This window comes from Macrosteles quadrilineatus, unplaced genomic scaffold, assembly GCF_028750875.1.
Source record: "Macrosteles quadrilineatus isolate MER2022 unplaced genomic scaffold, UCM_ALF_1.0 Scaffold_6__1_contigs__length_79288215, whole genome shotgun sequence".
Taxonomy (NCBI): Eukaryota; Metazoa; Arthropoda; class Insecta; order Hemiptera; family Cicadellidae; genus Macrosteles; species Macrosteles quadrilineatus.
The window spans coordinates 31,994,397-32,016,205 of NW_026542599.1; the positions used below are offsets into that span (position 1 = coordinate 31,994,397).

Genomic DNA, 21,809 nt, shown 5'->3' on the forward strand with positions numbered 1-21,809 from the left:
CCCCACCACCACGGAATACCCGGTGTGTTAAAAGCACGAAGACCTACAACCATAATCACAGTGCGCGACGGTCGTAATCCTGCACTTTATACAGTATCGTAGTCGGTCAACTTTCACATCAAGGTCACCGAGTATAAACAACCATGAGTTGGGGCTACAGCGAAATTGACGGTGAGTCAGACCCTAACACTTGTTCAGTTAATTAAACTTATTGTCTGTATGTAATCGTGCTCTAAAAGTACCGGTACTTGTTTAGTTGTTGAATATACCTTGTTGTATTCGTTAAAATAATTCTTACAACTTTTAGCTCTGTACAAATTTAAGTTTCAATCGCATAAATACCGGTAAGTAAAGCAATTTAATTGCAATTAAGTATTTGTTTACTGTACAACAAAATTTAATGATTGAGTTATTTATACCAGCTATATATTATTTTCAAACAAAATGCGTAGGTACCAGTTAAAAATTATAAATCACAATCCTATTTTATTGTTCCAAAAGAGTTTGTTTCTTTGTCAGGAAGTGGTTGCGGTAAAACCTTTAATTTTTCAATGAGTTTAATTTTTACTTTTTTCAAAAATATTTAATTTTGAAGTCAAAATAATTCCGCTAAATCCTTTGGTCAACTATCAAGTTTACACCATCAAAGTTAAACACTAGACTAAGTGACACGTTTTAAAATACATTTTTCACTTTAAACCAAATTAGTTTTTTAATGAGTAGGATTCTTCAAAACAGTTCTCCAAACAATTAAACATAATAGCAAAATCTGTTTAAAAGTTACTTATTTTCTATCAATATATGGAAATACTTAATAAGTACAACACATTTTATTAGTCACAGTTAATCTAGAATTTAGAGTTCTAAATTAAATACATTTTATACTGTAAACCAAATAAGTTTTTAATGAGTATAATTCCTCAAAACAGTTCTCCAAACAATTAAAAATCTTTGCAAAATCTGTTTAAAAGTTACTTATTTCCTATCAATATTAAGGATATACTTAATAAGTACAACACATTTTATTAGTCACAGTTAATCCAGAATTTAGAGTACTAAATTTATATTCTGTTGACTAACTGCCTTTTCTTATCTAGTAATGTCTTCTCATGCGTTTGGTGACTAACCCATTCGACTTTTACATTAGTTCCAGTTCGTAAAATGTTGTTCTAAGTTCTAAACACACTAAAGCATGAAACTAGGAGAGTTTTTTTATCAAAATGTTTCGCAGTGTCTTCGGGTTACAATAAATTAAACATATAGACCCTACTGGTTTAGTTCCGTATAGGTAAGAATCTAACGATACCATTATCATTGTATTTTCTTCATTTAAACAATTTTATAATAGTAGCTATTCAAAAAATAATAAAACTTGTATAGACGCACCGACACATCATAAAGGTTCTAAAAAGGCGTAAGCTCAGTTAGCTTAATGCCCATTGTACAAGTCAAATTTCTAAGCTTACTATTGATATATCTTAACGAACATAAAAATAGGCACCTGTATTAAAATTATTTTCCAACAGCATATTTCTTAATTGTTTTTCATAACCATAGGTATATATTTGACTTTATAGTACAGGAACTAGGCCTACAATATTTGAAAACTTGTCATGTAAAATAATGTAGATATGCCAAAATTATTAGGATAATTTTTTGCCAGAATCGGTGTTTTGACGCTAAAAGTCAAAACACATGCTTAATCCGAAAACATAGTCTTTTAATATATTAAAATTAAAAATGTATTAAAATTAAAAAGTTATAGTTTTGTTTTAAGTAAACTTAGAACTATACAAATACATGTTGGTCAGGGGCACATAAGTGAAGAGGTCAGCCTAACTACACTTTTCCGTGGGGTAGGCATTTTCCGGTAACAATTGGGGTTGGATTAGGTCATCGTCTTCTTATCACCCCTTCTGTCATCTTAAACCATATGTCAACAAAACTCACAATAGGCTACTATTGTTTTGCAAAGATTTAAATTAAATTCTTGTTAAAAATTTTTTCTTGTATTTCAATTGCAATAGTTAGGGTATGTACGAACCTCAAAGTTGTTTTAGCATAAAATAGCTATTCGTCTATCTTGAAACCTTTAATATATTTTCCAACATTATTTAAAAAAATTTATTTTCTTTTAAAAACTTCAAGGCAGTGTTATATTTTATTCATTTATTGTCTGTTAATATTTTAGTCTATGGTAATTTTTAAAGCCTAATTTGGTTATTTTTGCATATATAATAATAAAATGTAATACACTCATAAATGTAAGAACATCAAAAATTAATAATTTACAAATAAAGAAAAGTAGGTACTACAACCATTTACATTATTACTATTTCACATTAAACTAAAAATTAAATAAAATGAAATAAAATATAAAATTAATGGTGGTTTCTTATGGATTTTTTTTGTGCTCATTTGTGGATGTATTTGTACAGAGCGAAAACGATACACAAATTTGAAAATATCTACTTTCAACTTAAAAAAAAGTCTCTCCTGTATCAGTGATTCTCAAGAACATGTTCTCTTGCTTGGTTTCTTGATTAATACATCAAGAATGTGTCAAACACCTTTGAGATACTTTGTATTCAATAATATAATCGATGTTCCCATTAGGATCAACGATATAAACACATCGTTGATTAGGATTTGATTATCATAGAAGTTGACTTTTTATTGTAGACAAATTTGACGTGATATCTGTCTAACATGTTTATAAACCAATATTAATTTAATTTTTATGTTTTTTCTGGTAAAAATAGTAGGTAATGAATCACTGAATTACGCCAGACACATTTAATTATTTTTACTTATTGCAAATTGAAACTTGCACATGAAATAAAACAACTTTGATAGTAAACAGCGATTGATTTGCTATACATTGAATGTATTTTTTATTCTTCCACAGACGGAAAGACTAAAAGAATTACATGAGTTGAAAACAATCCCCCAGTTGTCGGGTTTCTCGTCTAGGTGGCATAACCCTTCCATCAATACTGTGTCATAACATCTTATCATTGCATCTTCTTATCAGTCTATTTTCGTGTCAAACCCAGTTGATAAGACGAATGGGTCTTATCTCTAAGGTGATTATAGTATTTGTCTTTGGAATGTTGAAGGCATATTAACCTTAAGAATACAATTTGGAAATATTTAATGTATTGTTTCTGATTGGGTTTTTCTTGTGATATTTTTCAAATATGGGCTTACAGTATATGGTATCGCTGTTTTCCTTTTAAACAATATTATACCATTTTGTTTGTTTTACTACATTATTATGCGTGTTACAATACGCAATTGAAGTTTAAGGCTATGTTTGTATATAAATAATTATAAAATGTTGATACAAAAGAACATGGTGGTAGTCAGGGTTGTACCCAGGGGGGGGGGCAAGTAGCCCGGGCCCCGCAGTATTTGAAAACATACATTTCATTCAAAACCCCCCAAAGGATGTGATCCCCACCAGTCACCCCCCCAAACTCTATCCCTGGGTGCGCCCCTGGTGGGGAAAGGTTCCTAAAATCAATTAATTATTAATTTATTAGCAGACCTAATTTACCTGCCAAATTCTTATAATAATTCAAGATGAATTGACATTTGCTTCGATTGAAAATCGTGTCGTTAGTATTAAGTCCATTGTTAAAAATACGACTGAAACACTTCACCTTCACGTATGGTGATGAATTTAGCTGTTGGAATCGTACAAAATATTTTGTATAGTTAACTGAATTGAAACTACATTACTGAAAATTCATTTTCTTATCAAGAGAATGTCTTAATTGCATTTCGTGACTAACCTATTAGGTTTCACGTTAGTTTTAGCTCGTAAAACTATTATGCTCACAATAAACCTTCAAACTAGGCGTGGTGACTGATAAAGTGTTATGCAGCATATTCCCCATTAGTCACTAATAAAAATAATAATGACAAATATGTTTGTCGTGCTTATTTTCTACATATAACTTATCTTAAACGATCTTGAGCAAAACTGATGTTGAGTCAATGTTTCGTTTCTCGAATAAGCTGCTTTGTTTATTATAATGGATTATTTTGTCAATTTGAAGTTTGCTTCACGTCATAGTCCAATTATAGGGTTATGTGCCATAGTGAGCAGGTTTTTTTTTGTTTCTATAAATCCATTAGTGTTGGATATCGCACTAATAGTATTTTGTGGATGTATGACGTCTAATAGTTATTAATTTATTTGTATGGTTCATCTGGGAGTAGTTTCGTTCAATATACAGGGTGTCCACAAAATAACTGAGACATTTTAAAGGTCTATATTGATTCCAAATAAAAGACTATGTTTAGTGTTTAATATATACAGAGTGAATAACAAGTCAAGACCCCCCCCCTCTAATATTTTTCTAAGTAATATACATAGATATACATACTTTTGGTGGTCTTGCAATCTTAGCAGGATGTTTTATTTTATGATTTTGAAATTATGATCGTTCCCCAAAAAGGGGGTAATTTAGAGGGCAACTCAATTTTTTAAAATGTAAATCCTCTTTAAGTGAGGAGTGTTTACAAAAACTTAAAGAATGGTGAAAACCAGAGTTCACTATCTCTTCTTTATCCAAAATGGTAGCCCGTCAAAAGTTTAATTACGTTACTATTACATTTATTTTCTTGTGTAATAAAAAGTAATTTCCCTCCCTCTAATTTGTTCCTAAGTAAATATTATAGAGCAATCCTTTTGGGGGTCATGCAATCTTAGCGGGAAGTTTCATTTTACGATTTTAAAATTTTTGAGTGTCCCCCAAAAAAGGGGATTTTGGGGTCAACTCAAAACTTTTAAATGTAAACCCCCTTCAAATGACACCTCATTTTAAAGTGTTTACAAAAACTTGAATGGTGAACTCAGAATTCGCTATATCATCTTTATCCAAAATGGTAGCCAGTCAAATGTTATTGAAAACCAATGGTAATATTGGTTCGTAATTGTAATATTAAAAATTTCAAAATCATAAAATAAAACTTCCTGCTAAGATTGCACGACCACCAAAAGGATATCTCTGTATATTTACTTAGAAAAAAATTAGAGAGGGGGTCTTGACTTTTTATTCACCCTGTATATTTAAAGCTGAAATTCTTAAGTTTTATTAGAAACTTTGTATAACTCGATATGAGCACCATTAGGGCATTAACAACCAATTGATTTTTTTTACATTTTTTCAAATTTTGGACGATATTTTATATTTTTAACAGTTGGCATTCTAGGCATTTATTTTATTTGTTTTTAATATGACAAAAACAACCCTTTGAAAAGATTCTGGTGAAATGCTATTTTTATCACCATCTTCTGTTGTTTACCCTATTTAAATGTAGACTCTTTTACATAATTGATTATTCATCCCTATTGACCAGTTAAAGAAATTTTTTCTTGATTAATAAGAAAATTTGAAATTTTGACATCAACCGTAAAATAAATGATGAAACTTTGGTCTACGTAAAAGCATTTAAACCAACAAATCTTAACCAACTTGAACAAATCTTAAATTTGGCTTTAGTTTTTACTTTAGGGTGTCAATTATTCCTATAGTATGCAAAGTGTATGGCTATATACACTTCTATTTAAGGTTTCTAACAATGGAAATATAAAATTACTCTAAAGATTATAAAGTAAATCTCATTCTCTACCATAACGAATACATTTTCTAAATTCCTGTTAGCTTCAATATTAAATCACGATTCACAAAGAAAGGTAAAGCAACACCTGTTAACATACTGTTATCGCATACACGATAATAAAACAAGAACCCGCTTAGCAGGTGTCAAGGTAGCATAATATCGTGTTATCATGGTTTAACGGCTCTACGTAAATAGTTCCGTCAGCTGTTCACAACTTGGTTAAAAACATAATACAACAACAAAATATTGATGCATTATGTTGTGCAAATATTTTGCGTACACTATGTATTTAATGATTTTTGCCCATGTTTATCGCTTACTGCTGTCACTCTTTTAAAATAACATTTAATTACGGTACATTAGGAATTAATTTTATAATAGGATTTTATTGACAAATAAAAATAATACTTAATTCGGCAATAAGTACGTTTAATGAGGTAAATATATGATACTTTACACATACAATATGTCAGCGTTTGACATTATAAGATTTATTAAAAATTATTATTAATAAATTTCAATTATTGAACATACTCCCTTGCAGCTTCATCAACCTCATTGATCAGCAATTTTGATTCGAGTTACGTCCAGTTCATGAACAGAGAGCGTTTTTGTTTACGTATTTATTTCTTGTTTTCACTTACTTCAAAACTTAATTAACCAAATAAAACTATCTTAGTGTAAAAAAGATAGTTGGATTAGGTGCTATGGTGCCTTCTTTGATTATACATTTACTTTACTAATGCAGCAACTCTAAGCATATTTTTTTACACATTTCATCGTGCAAATTTAAACTGATGTCACTCTCATCCACCTAAATTACACTAATTTACTCCAAATTGATTTCAACTTTAGTCTGTCTTTAACAATATATTATAAATTGATTTGTCAACACGTGTGCCACGTCCATTAATGCCTTGAATTATTATTCAAAGTTCCACCGGATATCAAGCCTTGTTTAGCATGCTAAGTGACCGGATGTCAATGATGATTAGAAGCTTATGATTCAGGCTTAATATTCTTACTTGATTTAACTTATGGAAGGGGTAATCTTTCCAAGTGATTGGTTAAAAGGATTATGAAAACAACCCATTAAAATAATTGAACCTTTCTATAACTTTTGAACTATCAAGTTTGTTCATTGCGTGATTTGATTTCTAGCAATAATAATCTCCCTAATTGATAAATTGAAAAGATATCTATATATTAATAGGCAAGCATGTTTCCTTAAAACCTTTTTTCTCAGCTCGTGTGCATCGTAGGGAAAATCTACGCATACAGTTAGAAAGCTATTTTCCTGTAGGTGTGCAGAATCCCTTTATAAATTTAAATAGGCTCAAAGATAAGCGCAAAAAATGAGTTATGCTGGTGACGAAATAACAACGAAATATAAACAGAAAATCAAAACAAATGGAAGAAACTCCAATCACATGTTTTATTTACAGTGTGGGGTGAAACATTAACATAAGTGAGTTCATTACATATTTTTGGTCGAGTTTCGACCACTGGACATTACTCGTATATATAAACCTATAAACACCGGTACTTAAATATTATTACTGTAACTATTGGACAATAACGCAGATGTAGAGTCCGTAGTGTGAGACTGAGACAATGCTATAAAATGTTTAGTAATATAGTAAAATAGATTATGTGAAAGATTTTTTTCTGTTAAGACAAACTGATTGTTAATCACGGATCGCTTACAACCCAATGACAAAAGAGGAGGCCATATTCAACTCGCCAAACGGTTCTTTGTACTAAATACTCAATTGGATTTAGGATTCATCATATAGCAAAATATGAAGACTATTTAATACGTGTTTCATGGCCAGTTCCGTTTGAGTGCTGATGTCTAATTAATGTTTTCTCTTATATAGGAGACAATTTTAATGCTTGAACTCTTATTTGTTGTTACAATATTAGCAGAAAAAGCTGTAGAATTATCGTGTAATCAGCTTGAAACGGTCTGAAGTTGACGAATAGCTATAATAAGCAGTAAACAATAAAATACACTCTTGGACATAAATTAACACATTTTAAAACTATATTCAGCTGATAAATGATCAATAGGGATTATAAATATCGAAGGAAATATGTTTAATTTACGTTAACTCTACTCAGGATCAAACTAGCAACCTTTGATCTATAAGGCAGAGTCCAACCACTCAGCTGCCTGCATTTTTTTAGAATAATATCCAGAATCATTAATCAACTCAAAAACGTGTTATTTGCATTATTCTTTTGTTCCCGCGCTTTTCCATGTTTCGGGCCCAGAAGAAGATCGCACTTTTCTTATTGAAACGTAATTAAACCAATTTTGCCAACCGCAGTATTTTTTTTCAAAAGTTGAGATTGAATTTTTTCCTGATTAAAGTAAAACAACAAACTGTGAATAGTTCTACAATTTTCCGCCGCCATCGCTCCCGCCGTTCGTTTAAGTCTTTTCATAAGCATATTATTTATCTGTCAAGTCTCTCCATGGAACAATGCTTCGTTAACTATAGCTATTATGTACCTGCTGACTAATTGTAGTTTGCTTGACGAGAATTCATTAGCTTTCTTGTGACAGTCGTTAATTTTAAATGTTGTTTGCTAACTTCAAAAAGTTGTTATTTATCTTACCTGTCTTATCAAAAAATGGTTAATAAGTTACTGGACAGGGTTATACTTTCTCGCTTTGTTAATTAAAAGTAAATGTACTGCATACATTATCTCCTATAAAATTTGCATTTGGGTCTTTGTCTTGTAATTGTTGTTTTCGTTAAAATCAATCCTAACAAAATATTGGCTATGGTGGAGAGTCTAAATAAACGCTAACGCTAACACACAATTTTATCAATAGTTACTGTTTCCACAAAAACAATTATCGTTAACCTAATATAGTACATTATTAAAACACATGGAGAAGGCTCATAAGTCGTTATCGAAATGGGAAGGACAGGTAAAGTGTTTTCAAAGTTACGCGGGATTTGGGGGGGAGGTTGGTTAATACATAAAGGGTACGAACATTCACAGCCAGAAATTTCTATTGTTCATATTGTGGAAACTGAATTTGGGTTTATTGCAAAATAATCAACTTAACAAACTCGTAAAAATTATCTGTACAAGAGTTTTCAAAATGTTTATATTGTTCTGCATTATTAGATATTTTTCATAGATATTTTTTGTAATTTTTATAAAGTAACTTTCCATTATGATCTACTTATATAATGATCTTCTTTTACTACGATACATTTTTTTATGTTGTAGGTAGAACCATTGACGTAGGGGGAGAACAGACACTTATTTACATATCATAATAGGGAATTCAAGATAATGACGTAAAAACTTTTTTTACTTTTCAAGCATGTTTTCTTTGGTTATTCAATCGTTTGGATGAACACAGTTGGCTACACTCTTTAAACAAAAAAAAACACTCCTCTTCTTTCGGACTCCACGCCTTTCGGATGATTTAATTTGTTAACCTACATAAATGATTAATATACAATGTCTTCTGTGTTACCTTTGAAGTACGTAGAATAGATGTAAATGAGAATACTCTGTGCCAATCCTTATGTCAACAACTAAATACCCAATGTAGTAACTCTATTACGCAACAAAGATCTTACAGTTTGCACAGTCATAAAATGAATCACCACAAAAAATGTAACGCAAAGAATTTTAATTTAAATGTTATCACTGCGCGTTCCCTTGAAGCTTATCAGTTCCATTTGCAACACCAATTTCGATCCGACACAGTCCATGCGGCCTTGTAGTATTAGCTTCGGTCGTTGATACCTTGTATAATTATAGGAACTGGTCCGTGGTTTGGGTAGTAATTACTTTACGTAAACAAGAATTAAAAACTGGGTCTGGCCTTTAAAAATTCTAAAAATAGTCAAAATGAAATACGTTGTTTGTGCCAAAACAAATAGTAGTTGTTCGTGAGTTTTTGGATTTTAACAGTCCTATAAAGCGTATCCCAAGTTACGTTAAATATATTATTTGAATTTGTACCTTATGATATGGCTGAAGACAGAACATAGCATGGTTTTAGTCCACAATAAAATGCACAGGGGACTATTAACGTTATATTTGAAGTCATTTCTTTTACTTCTCTTACTTTAAAACCACTCTAATCTACAACTTTATCAGCTAAAACTGCCTTTTTAGCCAATTAACAATCGGATGTATTGTTGGTATATTAATTAAATATTGCAAAATGTACACTAAAATAAGAGCATTTCTTGGACATATGCACGCTCAAACGTGACTTAATATAACATTCAAGTAGTGGAACCTTCCATGAGAGTCAAAAAAATTATTTACTTACTTTAATGAGACTCACAACAAAAAGGACTTGAAATGAAATGAAATGAAATGAAAATCGTCTTGAAATGAAAATCGTCTTTATTCTTGAGCGTTTTTCATATTACAACATATGTTTTTCAAAACGACTCACGTCAACATCAGATATTACTACAGAATTATAAGTGGGTAGACTTTTGCAGAGAACCTACAATATATTATAAAAAACGGAATCATTATCTAATATAAATAGGCCCTATGTAGATTTATATTATATTAAGAAATCTGTTGTATTTTTATTTCTTTATATTTACGTTTGTCAGGTTAAGTGTAAGAAAGGGCCATGTGGCCCATGCCTGGTAAAATAATGAATTTTTCATTTCATTTCATTTTTCATTTCATTATATTATCAGATGAATAACTATGTATATCGAAACCTTGTTCGGTTCGATATATCGATTATATAATTCTGTTACAATTTTAAACATCAATTTCAAACTCAACGCCGAAAAGTCGTTTTATCATCTTCATTCAACACTATTCAACTTCTTATCCAAGATTGGTTTGTTTGTAAATAGTCTACAGTGTTTACTAAAATAACAGCTGACAAAGCAAAGTGTGTTATTGTTTAGATTGGTAGAGTATAAACCAAGCATTCTGCTTTGGCTTGACTAATATGAGTTTATACTGGCCTACTGCAGTGGACTGAAATAGATCCACATGTGGCGATAATCCATTTTGATCATGATTGGAGGAAGCGTTATGTAATTTACTAACGTCAAAATACAGCAAGGAAATAAACCCAGAATATTTAAACTCATATAAACAAAGATTAGTAAGAGAATGGTTAAATTGTTATCTAACATATATATTTTTTCTGGACTTCATTTTTAAATTGCTTAAACTCGTCTTAAAGTAATTTGATGATTTATAATAGTTTTTAAACCTAAATATCATCTATTGACTAATATAACCAAGAGTTGACTAAATTCAAACCTGCTAAAAAGTAGTATTGTTTGAGGATAAAAATACAAGGGAATAATTCAGTCTTAAAATTCAAAATCCTAAATTTATTATATAATTTTTTTATCAGTTGAAAGTATAATTATCTAAGAATTGTTTTCACGCACGTGGTTTTTTTTAAGGAAGTCTTGCATACGCTCTTCCTAGGAACGTAATATGTCGTTCACACTTTCATAACCTACAACCGATATGTAACCACTATTTTTACCAATTAGAGAACATGCTTGAAAAGTAAAATGCAAGTTTTTTCGTCATGATCTTAAATCCCCTCTTATGATCAATGAATAAGTAAATTAATCCATGTCTGTTCTGCCGTTGAGTCAATGGTTCTACTTATGTTCTCATGTTCACTGGCTTTGACAATGACAAGTCAATGGCAGGTGTGGGCCTTGACTTCTTTACACAGATGTAAATCAGACCTCGCCCTGTGCAAAGCTGCAACAATCGTTTTCAATGTTGGTATAATGGAAACTTGATTAGGTTCGTTATAAAATCGAGGGTTCCCAAATATGACAGGATTCTTCCTTATTGACTTTGATTAGGTTTCGTGTTGAAAAGTGTACAACGTTGGAGTATTTTTTGTTTTTGAAGTACAATATATTTTTATGTTTGTATATTAATGTTTTAAATATACTTTCTTACCTGAGGATGGGATCGGATTACAGATTCCAAAAAGTTGTCAAATATTTTTTTACTAATCGTGAACAAAATGTCCGCAATGTCTTAGAAGATAATTTAGAATAGAGTACTTAAGAACTATAAACTTACAAGTTTGCCAATAGAGTTTGATTTTATTTCGAAACTTTTTCCTGTCAAGTAGTTCTATAAGTTAACAAAAAACTATTTATACAAGTTTTGTTAGTTATTTCAGCTGATTTCAATTTGGAATCAGTAAATGAATTAGGACCAATGTTTTCCCTTCACTGTGTTGAATTAATTTTCTGTTCTCTAATGATTGAAAACAGCTGTACTAATTACTCGCCATATGTACAAGATTTTGGCGAACAGATGATTTACACAGAGAGTAGTATTATATACATGTTATTACTTGATAACCTTCTGACCTGTATTGATTAGCTGAAATTAAAAGTGACCTTTGTACGAAGTTCTTAATGAAGATTGAAAAGAGTTTTTATCAGCCAATTATTTGCACTCATTAGACAAGCATAATCGTAAACTAAATACTGCAGATTGTTATAAAAACTAAGAATAACACTATACCACCAAAATTATGTTCTAAAATTACTACCCATCACAAATATTTCATGAAACATTCCAAACCAAAAATCGAGGCTTTTAAATATGTTTATCTTCTCAACTATAAAACTATACTTTTATGTAGTTCTAGTTCACTCTGTAAATTATTTAAACTAAAAGAACGTTCTCTAGTTTGTCACTGCAGGTCTATGTTGGGTTTCTAGATTATGCAATTTATAAGAAATACTGTATCCATTGACGTGATTCGTAGTACAAATCGCTAATCCACCTAATCGCAAATACGCGATTAACAAATCGATCTGTATTATCTTAAGCTAGGACTTACTTAAATGAATCATAAAACCGGTCACATGAGTAGGCCTAAATAGGTTAAACGCTTCTTGGGAGAATTCACTGTACTAGGAACACATTTGTTTAAACAGTTTCCCGGAACTCATTGAATATCTTGGTTTAAATGCAACAGCCGTTTCTTAATTAAGTCAACTCTGAACTCAAAATTGGTGAGATTCCCAATATTCTCAACAATGTAAGCCTTCCCTTTCTTAATGAGGCTGGAGATGACCAAGTCCTAGAACGATGTAATGACCCTATGTATCTGAACTAGCCATGTTTAAAAAATCGAGGTCTAAATTAATAGGGTATGCGATAGATTTTCAACACTCTTAAACAATCTCAAATTGTTTTTCCTTTTACCTCTGGTTTGCCGCAGACTCCAAAATTAGTACGGATCTAAGTCGCTGCTTCGAAACAAATTTGCCCCATCAGGAATATCCCCGAAAGTCACTGATCCGAAATGCGTAACCATAAGTGTTATTCGTCCGAAAATGTGTTTCTGAGTACTTCCTTCCTGAGTGAACCCTTTTTAGCAATAAAGTCCCCCCCTAAACTAAGACACTAATGAACTAAGCACACCCCCTTGAGCCCTAAAAAAAGTCCGTCTTAAATATTTTTCTACATGGGGGTGATAAGGTCTTATACACCGTTAACACTGCACTCGCTAGACCACCTGATTTGATTGGTAAACCGACAATGGCAGACAAGACTTACCTTAACGGCGCTAACCGGTTCTAACAGGTTTCCGAAGAACTGTTTGTTTATGTTTGAATGCATAATTAAGTCGTCGAATGTCCTCTAGACGGCGTTTCAATAGCATTGAATGACCGGAACCTTTTTTGTCAAATCCATGAATGAGCGGTTTTGTTGGAGTTTAGAACGTAAAACGGTAATGTTTTATTAAGATTACTGTGGCCTAATTAGTTGAGCTATCTAATAATCAGGAACTGGGAGTATTACGAATGAAGAATCATATGAAATTTTGCATTATGCGAGAGTAGTCAGTTATCTTTTTAATCCGGTCGTAAAAAAGTATCTAATCCTTGTAGGTGTTAAAGTTGTATGGAACTAATCTCACTAATTAATTAATGTAATCTTGTATAAAGTCAACAACAGCCATCGTGCTATTTTTCCACCTCAAAAGTCTTTAAGTTTCTGGTTACTGTGACCATAATTTGGATATCATTTGTTGATATCAGATGATAAGTTGGTGTTCTAAGCATTACACTTTTACTTTTTTATCCCATATCCTTAAACCCCATTAGCCATTGGTTACATTACCACACTAGATCTGTCAAGTAAACAATGCGGTAAAGTGAATATTTTCGATTCTGAGTGATGAAGTAAAAATATTAGTTTAAAAAACGGTGGCAGAGTAAAAACAAATTATTTATTCCAAAAATAAACCAAGCAAAAATTGGTGGTGATTGAGGATCGAGGGTGGTAATCAAACAAATATTTGCAGCGTTCAGATTGTATACAGTTATATCTTTAAACTCACTTGTTAACAAGAAGTTCTATATTATCGGCAGTTAACAACAGCAAGACAATAGACCGTTGTACAGTCTGTACTGCTATACAATGGCCCATGTAGGGTTATCACTATTGGTTAGTGCCTCGTTAACACTTTCAACACAAGCTGCAGCAAGAACTGCTTGTGAAAGGCTACTTGTGTATTCAGAGTTTATCATTTGCAGAAGTTGAAACGAACCGAGAAGAAGTGTTTTGCATACAGTATATCCAAGTGTAATTGATAAAATCTTGAAGTAAATTAAGAGCTTGAGGGATAGTCAAAAGCCACAGTCTATACCTAAAACACAAAAATGTTGATGAAAGAGAGAATCCCATTCATATTCATATGGGGACATCACCTAGGTGCGTATTTTAACCCAAATATGAAGGAAGGATGAGTGTAGAATGGTGTGAGATGATCTGTGTAGCTTTGTTACTGACTAAGATCATCTGTTGTGGTTGAAACAGCTGACAAGATTCTGTAACTCCCTTTAAATATAAATACTCATAAGGTTAACATGGGAAAATCCAGAGCCACTGGGGCAGAGCCAAAAAGGAGTTTTTAAATAAGAATATGTCTATATGTTAATCGGGAATGTGAGCTATCATCATAGCAAATTTCAACCCAGTCCGATACATGAGTTAGATTGAACTTCAAACAAACAAACACACAACTTTCGCATTTATAATATTAGTATGAATGATATGTTAGAAAACATCGTGTTGATCCAAAGATTTGTGACACACACAGCTGTTCCACCATAACCAAAGGGGAATGATCAACTGGGCCTGATTTCGAGCCATCAAAAAGCTACTGACTTTTCTCTGGATCAAACCGACAAACCTCTGATTACCAAACGAGAACTAGTCTGTTACCTTTCAACAGATTGTCATACAATTACGTACTACTTTAGTTCTTATCCATGCATCATGTTTTGACTGCTATCAAGGTCAATCAAAAATATGCTTTGCTCTCGATGCATGATTTATTGTGTATGTCAACCGGCATAACGCACGTGGCATCAATAGAAACACCTGTTGTTTATGCAACACTGGTGTTTAGAGTGTTGTTGATTAGATTAGGCCTCACCCCTCAGTAGGTTTACTGAGCCATAATAGTAATTCTTATCGATTCGTGTTTATATTTAATAGTTTGTTGATTATTGGATGTAACTAGCTAATAAATTGTATAGATAATGATAATGGTGTACTTAGTGGATAGAGGAAGCAGCTTGTGTTTTTATGGCCCGGAATTATTTGTCATCAATCCTAGTATGTGATAAATAAGGTTCCGTGGTTGTGAAATTAATCATACATTGCCTATTTTGGAGAAAAATAAGTCTGGTGGAGACCTGCCCCCACAAACAGTAGTAAAATATGGTAAAATGTATGAATACACGGTATTTGTTGTATTTTGTTGTAAATATTTGATTATGGTATTTATTATTTTCGAACATAAATATACAACTATCAAGTAGAAACTATTGACTGAATACCATTTGTTTATTACTTGTTAACAAAAATACTGGTGTGCATAGCTGGTTTATTATTTGAATCGCAAGTTCCCTTTCCTGTGGGGTTTGATGAGTCCGAGACCCAACTTTAAACTGTACGCACCAAAATAAAAAGAATATATTTTTAAAAAAACTAACTCTGTATTGTAGAACTCTATCTAAAAGTGAGTCAACGTTATTGACATTAATCACGTCAAGAAATTATTGGCTCAAAAAATACAAAACTTATTAGTATGTAACGGAAGGTTTGAATGAATTGTATGGAAACCAAATAACTCCAACGCCCGAACGATGTTTAAAAATCAGCTTTTAGTATTCCAACTCAGCTGGTGAAAAGTTGCCGTTTGCATCACTAACAGTTAATCCGCGATTGAAGACAATCCAAACGAGATTCAAAAACCGGTTGGTAGGTGCTTTGAATGTGGACTAATTTACAAGTTATTGCTGGGCCAATGGGTTTCCCGGTAGTATAAAGATATTTAAGATTAATGCGCTGTTTTCCTCATTCGCACCTCTCAAATTGAGGCAATAAGAAAGGTCTTGCCGGAAATGGCAACACCTTCTGCGAAATTGTAAAAATAAATTATGTATTTACATGACGTTCGATTGTGGTTTATTGCAATACGATTAGGCCTAGGTGACGGGTCAATGATCTACTAATACAATAGTTAAAATCAATGCAGTTACATTTTGTCAGAATTTGATTACAAATATGCTTGCAGTACCCAAAATCAATTACAAAAGCCGTTTAACACTCCTTTAAGGGCCACCGTACCTTTTCTGGTTCAATGCTTCGAGTACATATAGCACGAAAACCACTAAACCTATCATTTTTGCACACTTAATTACTACATCCATATCTTTATGTTAAACCACTTAGAAATATATCAACATAAAAATTATTTTCAATTTAAAAAAATCTTTATGCGATATTCTAAAAAAACCTATTATTCAAATGAAAATGTATAACTAATCAATATATGATTGGTTTAATGTACTCATCAAGTAACATTTTAAGTTTCTATGCATTACAGTTTTTTAACTATGTGTACCTAAGGATTAAAAAAAAATTCGGAAAAGCACACTTAAAGCTTTGCAGCACACACTTAAAGCCATAATAATAGTGTGGCCGAAAACTCGTTAGAGTTAGCTTTGTTTATATATTGTTATCATAAGAAGCTTTCTAATTAAGTATTCTAAGTCTGATTTTCTTAATCAGGAAGATTAATTTTAGATAAAAAAATTGAATTTTTTTAAGACATAAAAGGTTTAGTCTCCCCTTAACATTGTATTTTTTGCTCCAAAACCATTATCATTATGTTACATAACATATGTAACATATTATCATTATGTTGTGTCAAAACATACCACTACGTAAAAAACTGTACTGTATAATATTAGACCTACTGATGTTTTCCCCTAGAAGAAATCATCAAACTTTCGTGGAAGTAAGTCCCCAATGCTTATTATTTAGAGAGGTTGGTGGGTAGTCATGAATTCGTTCGTACTCTTACCTTGGGTTTCGTTCTGCGTGGAAAAAGAATCCAGCAAACCAGTGAATGAGCCAGTAAGGTTCGAGAATAGACTGCTGATAAGTTTTATAAATGTATATTTTTTATATTTATATTTTCTTAACATTAAAAAAATAAATTAGTGATGGTACCGGGGGTGGGCATACACGCTCACTTGGACGAATGCATGGAATCACAGACCGTCGTGGTACCGACTCGCTAAATCTCAAAGTATTAAAAGATCTTAAAAGTTTATCCGGATTCCTGACCATCAGATTACGACATTATCCAACATTGCATTATAGTCTTCGGTAGGATTCAAACCAGTGTCTTCTGAACAGAAGACCGGCGCTCTACCCATTATAACAGAAGCCCTACGTTTTAGTGACGCGCCAACTAAATGCTGACCACATAGTAGCTGATTTTGTAGGAGTGCAATCTTTCTGTCAACCCTCACTTTTGTCTTGTCATCATAACGGGTGCAGTAAATGCAGCACCGTTGCAGCTGTTACTCTACGTACTAGGTCAAGTCTAGGTACGGCCGTTACTGGTACTGGTTACCGGACGATACCGGTTGCGAGTGGTAACGTCACTTTTCGTCCAAACTGGTAATGATAAAATGAACTTGCTGTAACTGTGGTGCATCGACTTGATTGTATTGGTACCTATAACCATAGATAAAACATAGGTTAGTCTATGCTATAACCATGGATTTAGCCACAAAACAAAACTTCCTTGTACATGAATCATTCTTGTAGATCAGCTGATTAAAATTGTGTATGTTTATACGAAGGGTGTTTACATGTTTATTTCTAGTTATTTTACCTGTATCACAACCAAATAAAACTACTTATTCGTAGACGTTTGCTTGCCTCTGATACTACTACCAAAAATAAAACTCCGGTAAAATTTCCACTCTGTAGTAGAGAAATATTTAGCCTAACCAAGTAAGTATCATTGAATTCAACTGTAACTTACCTAGACATAAACACTTGCATTAAACCTCTATGAGCCTTCATTTTTTATTGCACGATAACAAATGTACCACTTGCAGTATCCAGTTCATTGGATAACCTTATATTCGAATATAGTATTTAAAATTTCTTTAAATGAATCATTGCACTTGTTAGTAATGTTAGACACTTCTATTGAACTTTTTTTTACTTGAAAATTTGTAGTAAATGTGGATTAGTGAATATGTGAGTATATTTCTTTCTTGTTTAATACGTAGGACAGCATTTATTTGGATGTAAATTGGCATGTATTTGAAGATGGTAATTATTACAGCAATACATTTACAGCAATTGGTGGTTATTATTATGTTAGAAACGCAGTATATTTTAAATATCTCTTTCGTCGATTGTTCACATTCTTACAGACGGAGTTAATACAAAAATTACCATAATGGTCAAAAGCAACTAATTTTAAGTAATTTCCAGAAGTATACAAATTGTTAAAGTCCAAACGTGGTTGTACCCTGCTCTTATGAATTGTATCCAGCCAAACTCCTTAAAACATCATGTGATACTTTAAATACATTTTAAAAGCATGCATAGATGCAGGAATATTATCTGTAACTTAGATCTCCTTCCACTGAGATTTTTAAAATGCAATACGATTGAGGCGTTCATAATACAGTTTCACCTGTTAGCCCAGCATCTCAGCCTACGCCCTTGTACAAACCTTACACTTTCGCTTCTCCGACGGTCAGTGACCTCAAAGACAAGCTTAGCATAAACAAACATCTAAGTCTATACCACACTGCATGGTACGCTGCGGCGGTAGCTATAAAAATATCAGTGCTACACCAAGGTATAATTGCTTTCTGGACATATTTTACGACTTAACGGGAGATATGGATGGAGAATTTAAGATTTAGAACTTCCACGATGCTGCTCAATCGTTTTCGTATTGAAGTAAGTAGATGACATTATGGGAAGCGAAATCCTGGAATAATATACATCATCCATCTGTGGTACGAAATTCCAGATAGAGTTGATTTCCCTATAATGGCTCTACCTGGTAAATTGCCATGTCTTAGTACTGCTGTAAGAGCCAATTGATTGGGATTGGACATTGATTTGTTAATAGATTTTTATACTTTTTAGATCTTTATACAAATTACTCCTACGGTACACTAAATTTGAGGTTTTTTTTTTTTTTTTTTTTAAAAAAAAGAGGTTGGCGGCCTCTTTTAACCTTGCATTTACCCGTCCACATAGACTAAGCGCCCGTGCGTGGATCGTTTACAGCAAAGCAAGGAGTGAGCCGGTACAGTACAAAGGTGAACTGTACTGATAAAATGTTATCGGCAGTGACCAGGATCCGAACCAAAGAAAATAGAACCTTCTATTTTCTTTGGTTGATCCGAACCCACGACATCGCTGCCTTGGGCCCGAAGTCCGCGACGCTACCGACTGAGCCACCGACTCACTAAATATATTATCAGGTATATTAATTAAATAATCTAAGTGACTATCTTAAGAATCTATCCGATTTAAATGCAAAAGTTATGTAGTTAATGTAATTTTTGTTAGATTTGTTGTTAGATTTGTGAATATATTTTTTTTTACTAAGACAAATTACACCAACTGTCAACTGAAAGTATTTTACAACTTGGATCATCTCAATGACTATGTGTAGAAGCTACGATGAACATGCAAAAGCTATGTAGTCAATGAAAATAGTTGTAAATGTAGTTTACTCCACACTACACTATTTTAACGAACTTCCCACGCAAGGATTTAGTCCAGAAAACAGCTGTTTGCCGCCAGCTTAATCAAATGGAGTTTTATTGCGTACTACTGTACTGTAATGAGTTTTACCGTACACCAATCAGCTGATTATACTGTATTTGAGTGGCATTGAGTGGTTATAAACCAAAACATAACCTCTCTTAGACGTTATGACTAGTGATTTTTAATCCTGTAGTTGGTGGTAATATATAAGGATTTGTACCTACAGATTTAGTTGTATGGCGTAAACTGTCGTACGTAACTCGTCCAAAATGTGTGTACCGGACTCGCACGGGAACGACCACACTCGTCCGGTAAACACTTACTTTCAGGACTAGTAACGTAATATACTATTCTGTATTGCATAATACATTACCTAATTTAGAAAGTAACTAACAAGTAAATTTAATGCGTAGTAACTAGCCAAATTTTGTCAAGGAAAAACAAATATATTTATTAAAAATTACTTACACATGCATAAATCCTCGTCTTAAGACTTTTAATGGATATTTAAAACCTTTAACGCATTAAGGTGGATAACTATTTAAATCGTTTCAATTCCTGAAAATTGAAAACAGTAATTACAAAAGATCATGTAATAAACAGCTAGAGGTCAAACTCTATCAAACAAGATAACCACAAACGTTATTGGCAATGAAAAAGTTCAAATCAGTTTTGAGAACTATAGGTTTTTGTTTTGTAGGTCAATGATCCGCAAAAAATAATCGCAGATTTTGGCTATTTCCATTCCGTACTACTTGCAATCATGACAGATTGCCGTTTTATTACACTCAAGATAGGCTGATGACCTTAAATGACTATGATAATTGTGTTACTAATTAACTCTTCCCTGTGACATAATATGGAAAGATCTGTGGACATGCAAAGATGCTACATTTTTATTAGTATTTTAAACCGCTTTTGTAAATTTGCATCTCGAAAAGTTTCTGACAACTATTTTGAGTTTTTTTGTCGGATTTAACTATTAATTTTTACTCTGGTCTTGTGTAGAGTGAAGTCAGTGCCAATTTTTAAAAACAAATTGACAGTTAAATTAAATTTGTTTGAATAAAGAATCAAGTAAAAAGTTATCATTCATTTTTTGTAAAAATCTATAAAAATCAAGAAATGTAAACATATGTATTTTTACTACACTACATAACTTTATGTTCAATCATTTATGTTGAGACATGTCAGTTTCCTGTGAGTCAAGCCTGAAAATCAGTCGAGATAGAGATAGTCGGTTACATTTACGAATCTATTGTTAGAAAAGTAAAATAATGTTTTCTACTAGTTATATTTATAACTCAGGAAATTGTAATTTTGCAAACATAATTAAGTCAATAGTCTTGGTTTTTACCACACGATAATTTAGAGCTAAACACAATTATTAAGTTTGTGGCGAATGCGTATTTTTGTCTGTAGGAATGTTGATACACGTGCTTAGTTTATGTTAAATTTGAGCTGGTCACAGTTTTACAGAATTTTACTAATTAAATTAACAGTTTTTTTAGTGCTTCCCTTCCCACTACTTACTAGCATTATTGGTCTATCGAGGTGACTAAGGAGTTTGTGGTGGAGTTCTGACTTCAAAATCCAGGTTCAAATCCAACTTATCACCAATTGAATTTAGTTATGGAATTATATAGTCCCAAATATAGAGTTTGATTCTTCTAAACAACATAGGAAATGTGTGTTGGTAAGATCTTACTCTATTAGGGAACTCTCGATCTAAAAATTAAACGAGAATTAAATGAGGATCTCTAGCGATTTTATCATTCTAGGAAATGCACGACCAATTAATTGGTGTAGGCTAATTATTACTTATTGGTAATAACTGCATCGACAATTGTGGATGTCGCAATTGTTGATTATTTATAATGAGCTAGTTGCTAGTTGTATTGATACTCTGTCGAATATCCTAATGTCTCTTGTTTGTAAGCAAGGATTGGCCATCTGTGTGAATGCTAAACAAAGCTGTAACTGAAGAAGAGATCAGATGCTATGATTGTTCTTGTTGTTTTGCTAAACATATGATT

General features: G+C 32.3%; 1 protein-coding gene across 1 annotated transcript in view; it reads left to right on the top strand.

Annotated features, from left to right (window-relative positions):
• Positions 1-22: 22 nt before the first annotated feature.
• Positions 23-21,809, top strand: part of LOC128996738 (carbonic anhydrase 13-like) — a 56,974-nt gene continuing 35,187 nt past the window's right edge. Inside the window, exon 1 of the mRNA XM_054422192.1 lies at positions 23-171. Within this exon, the coding sequence (XP_054278167.1) occupies positions 144-171 (28 nt within the window). The 5' untranslated portion in view covers positions 23-143. The remainder of the gene's footprint in view (positions 172-21,809) is intronic.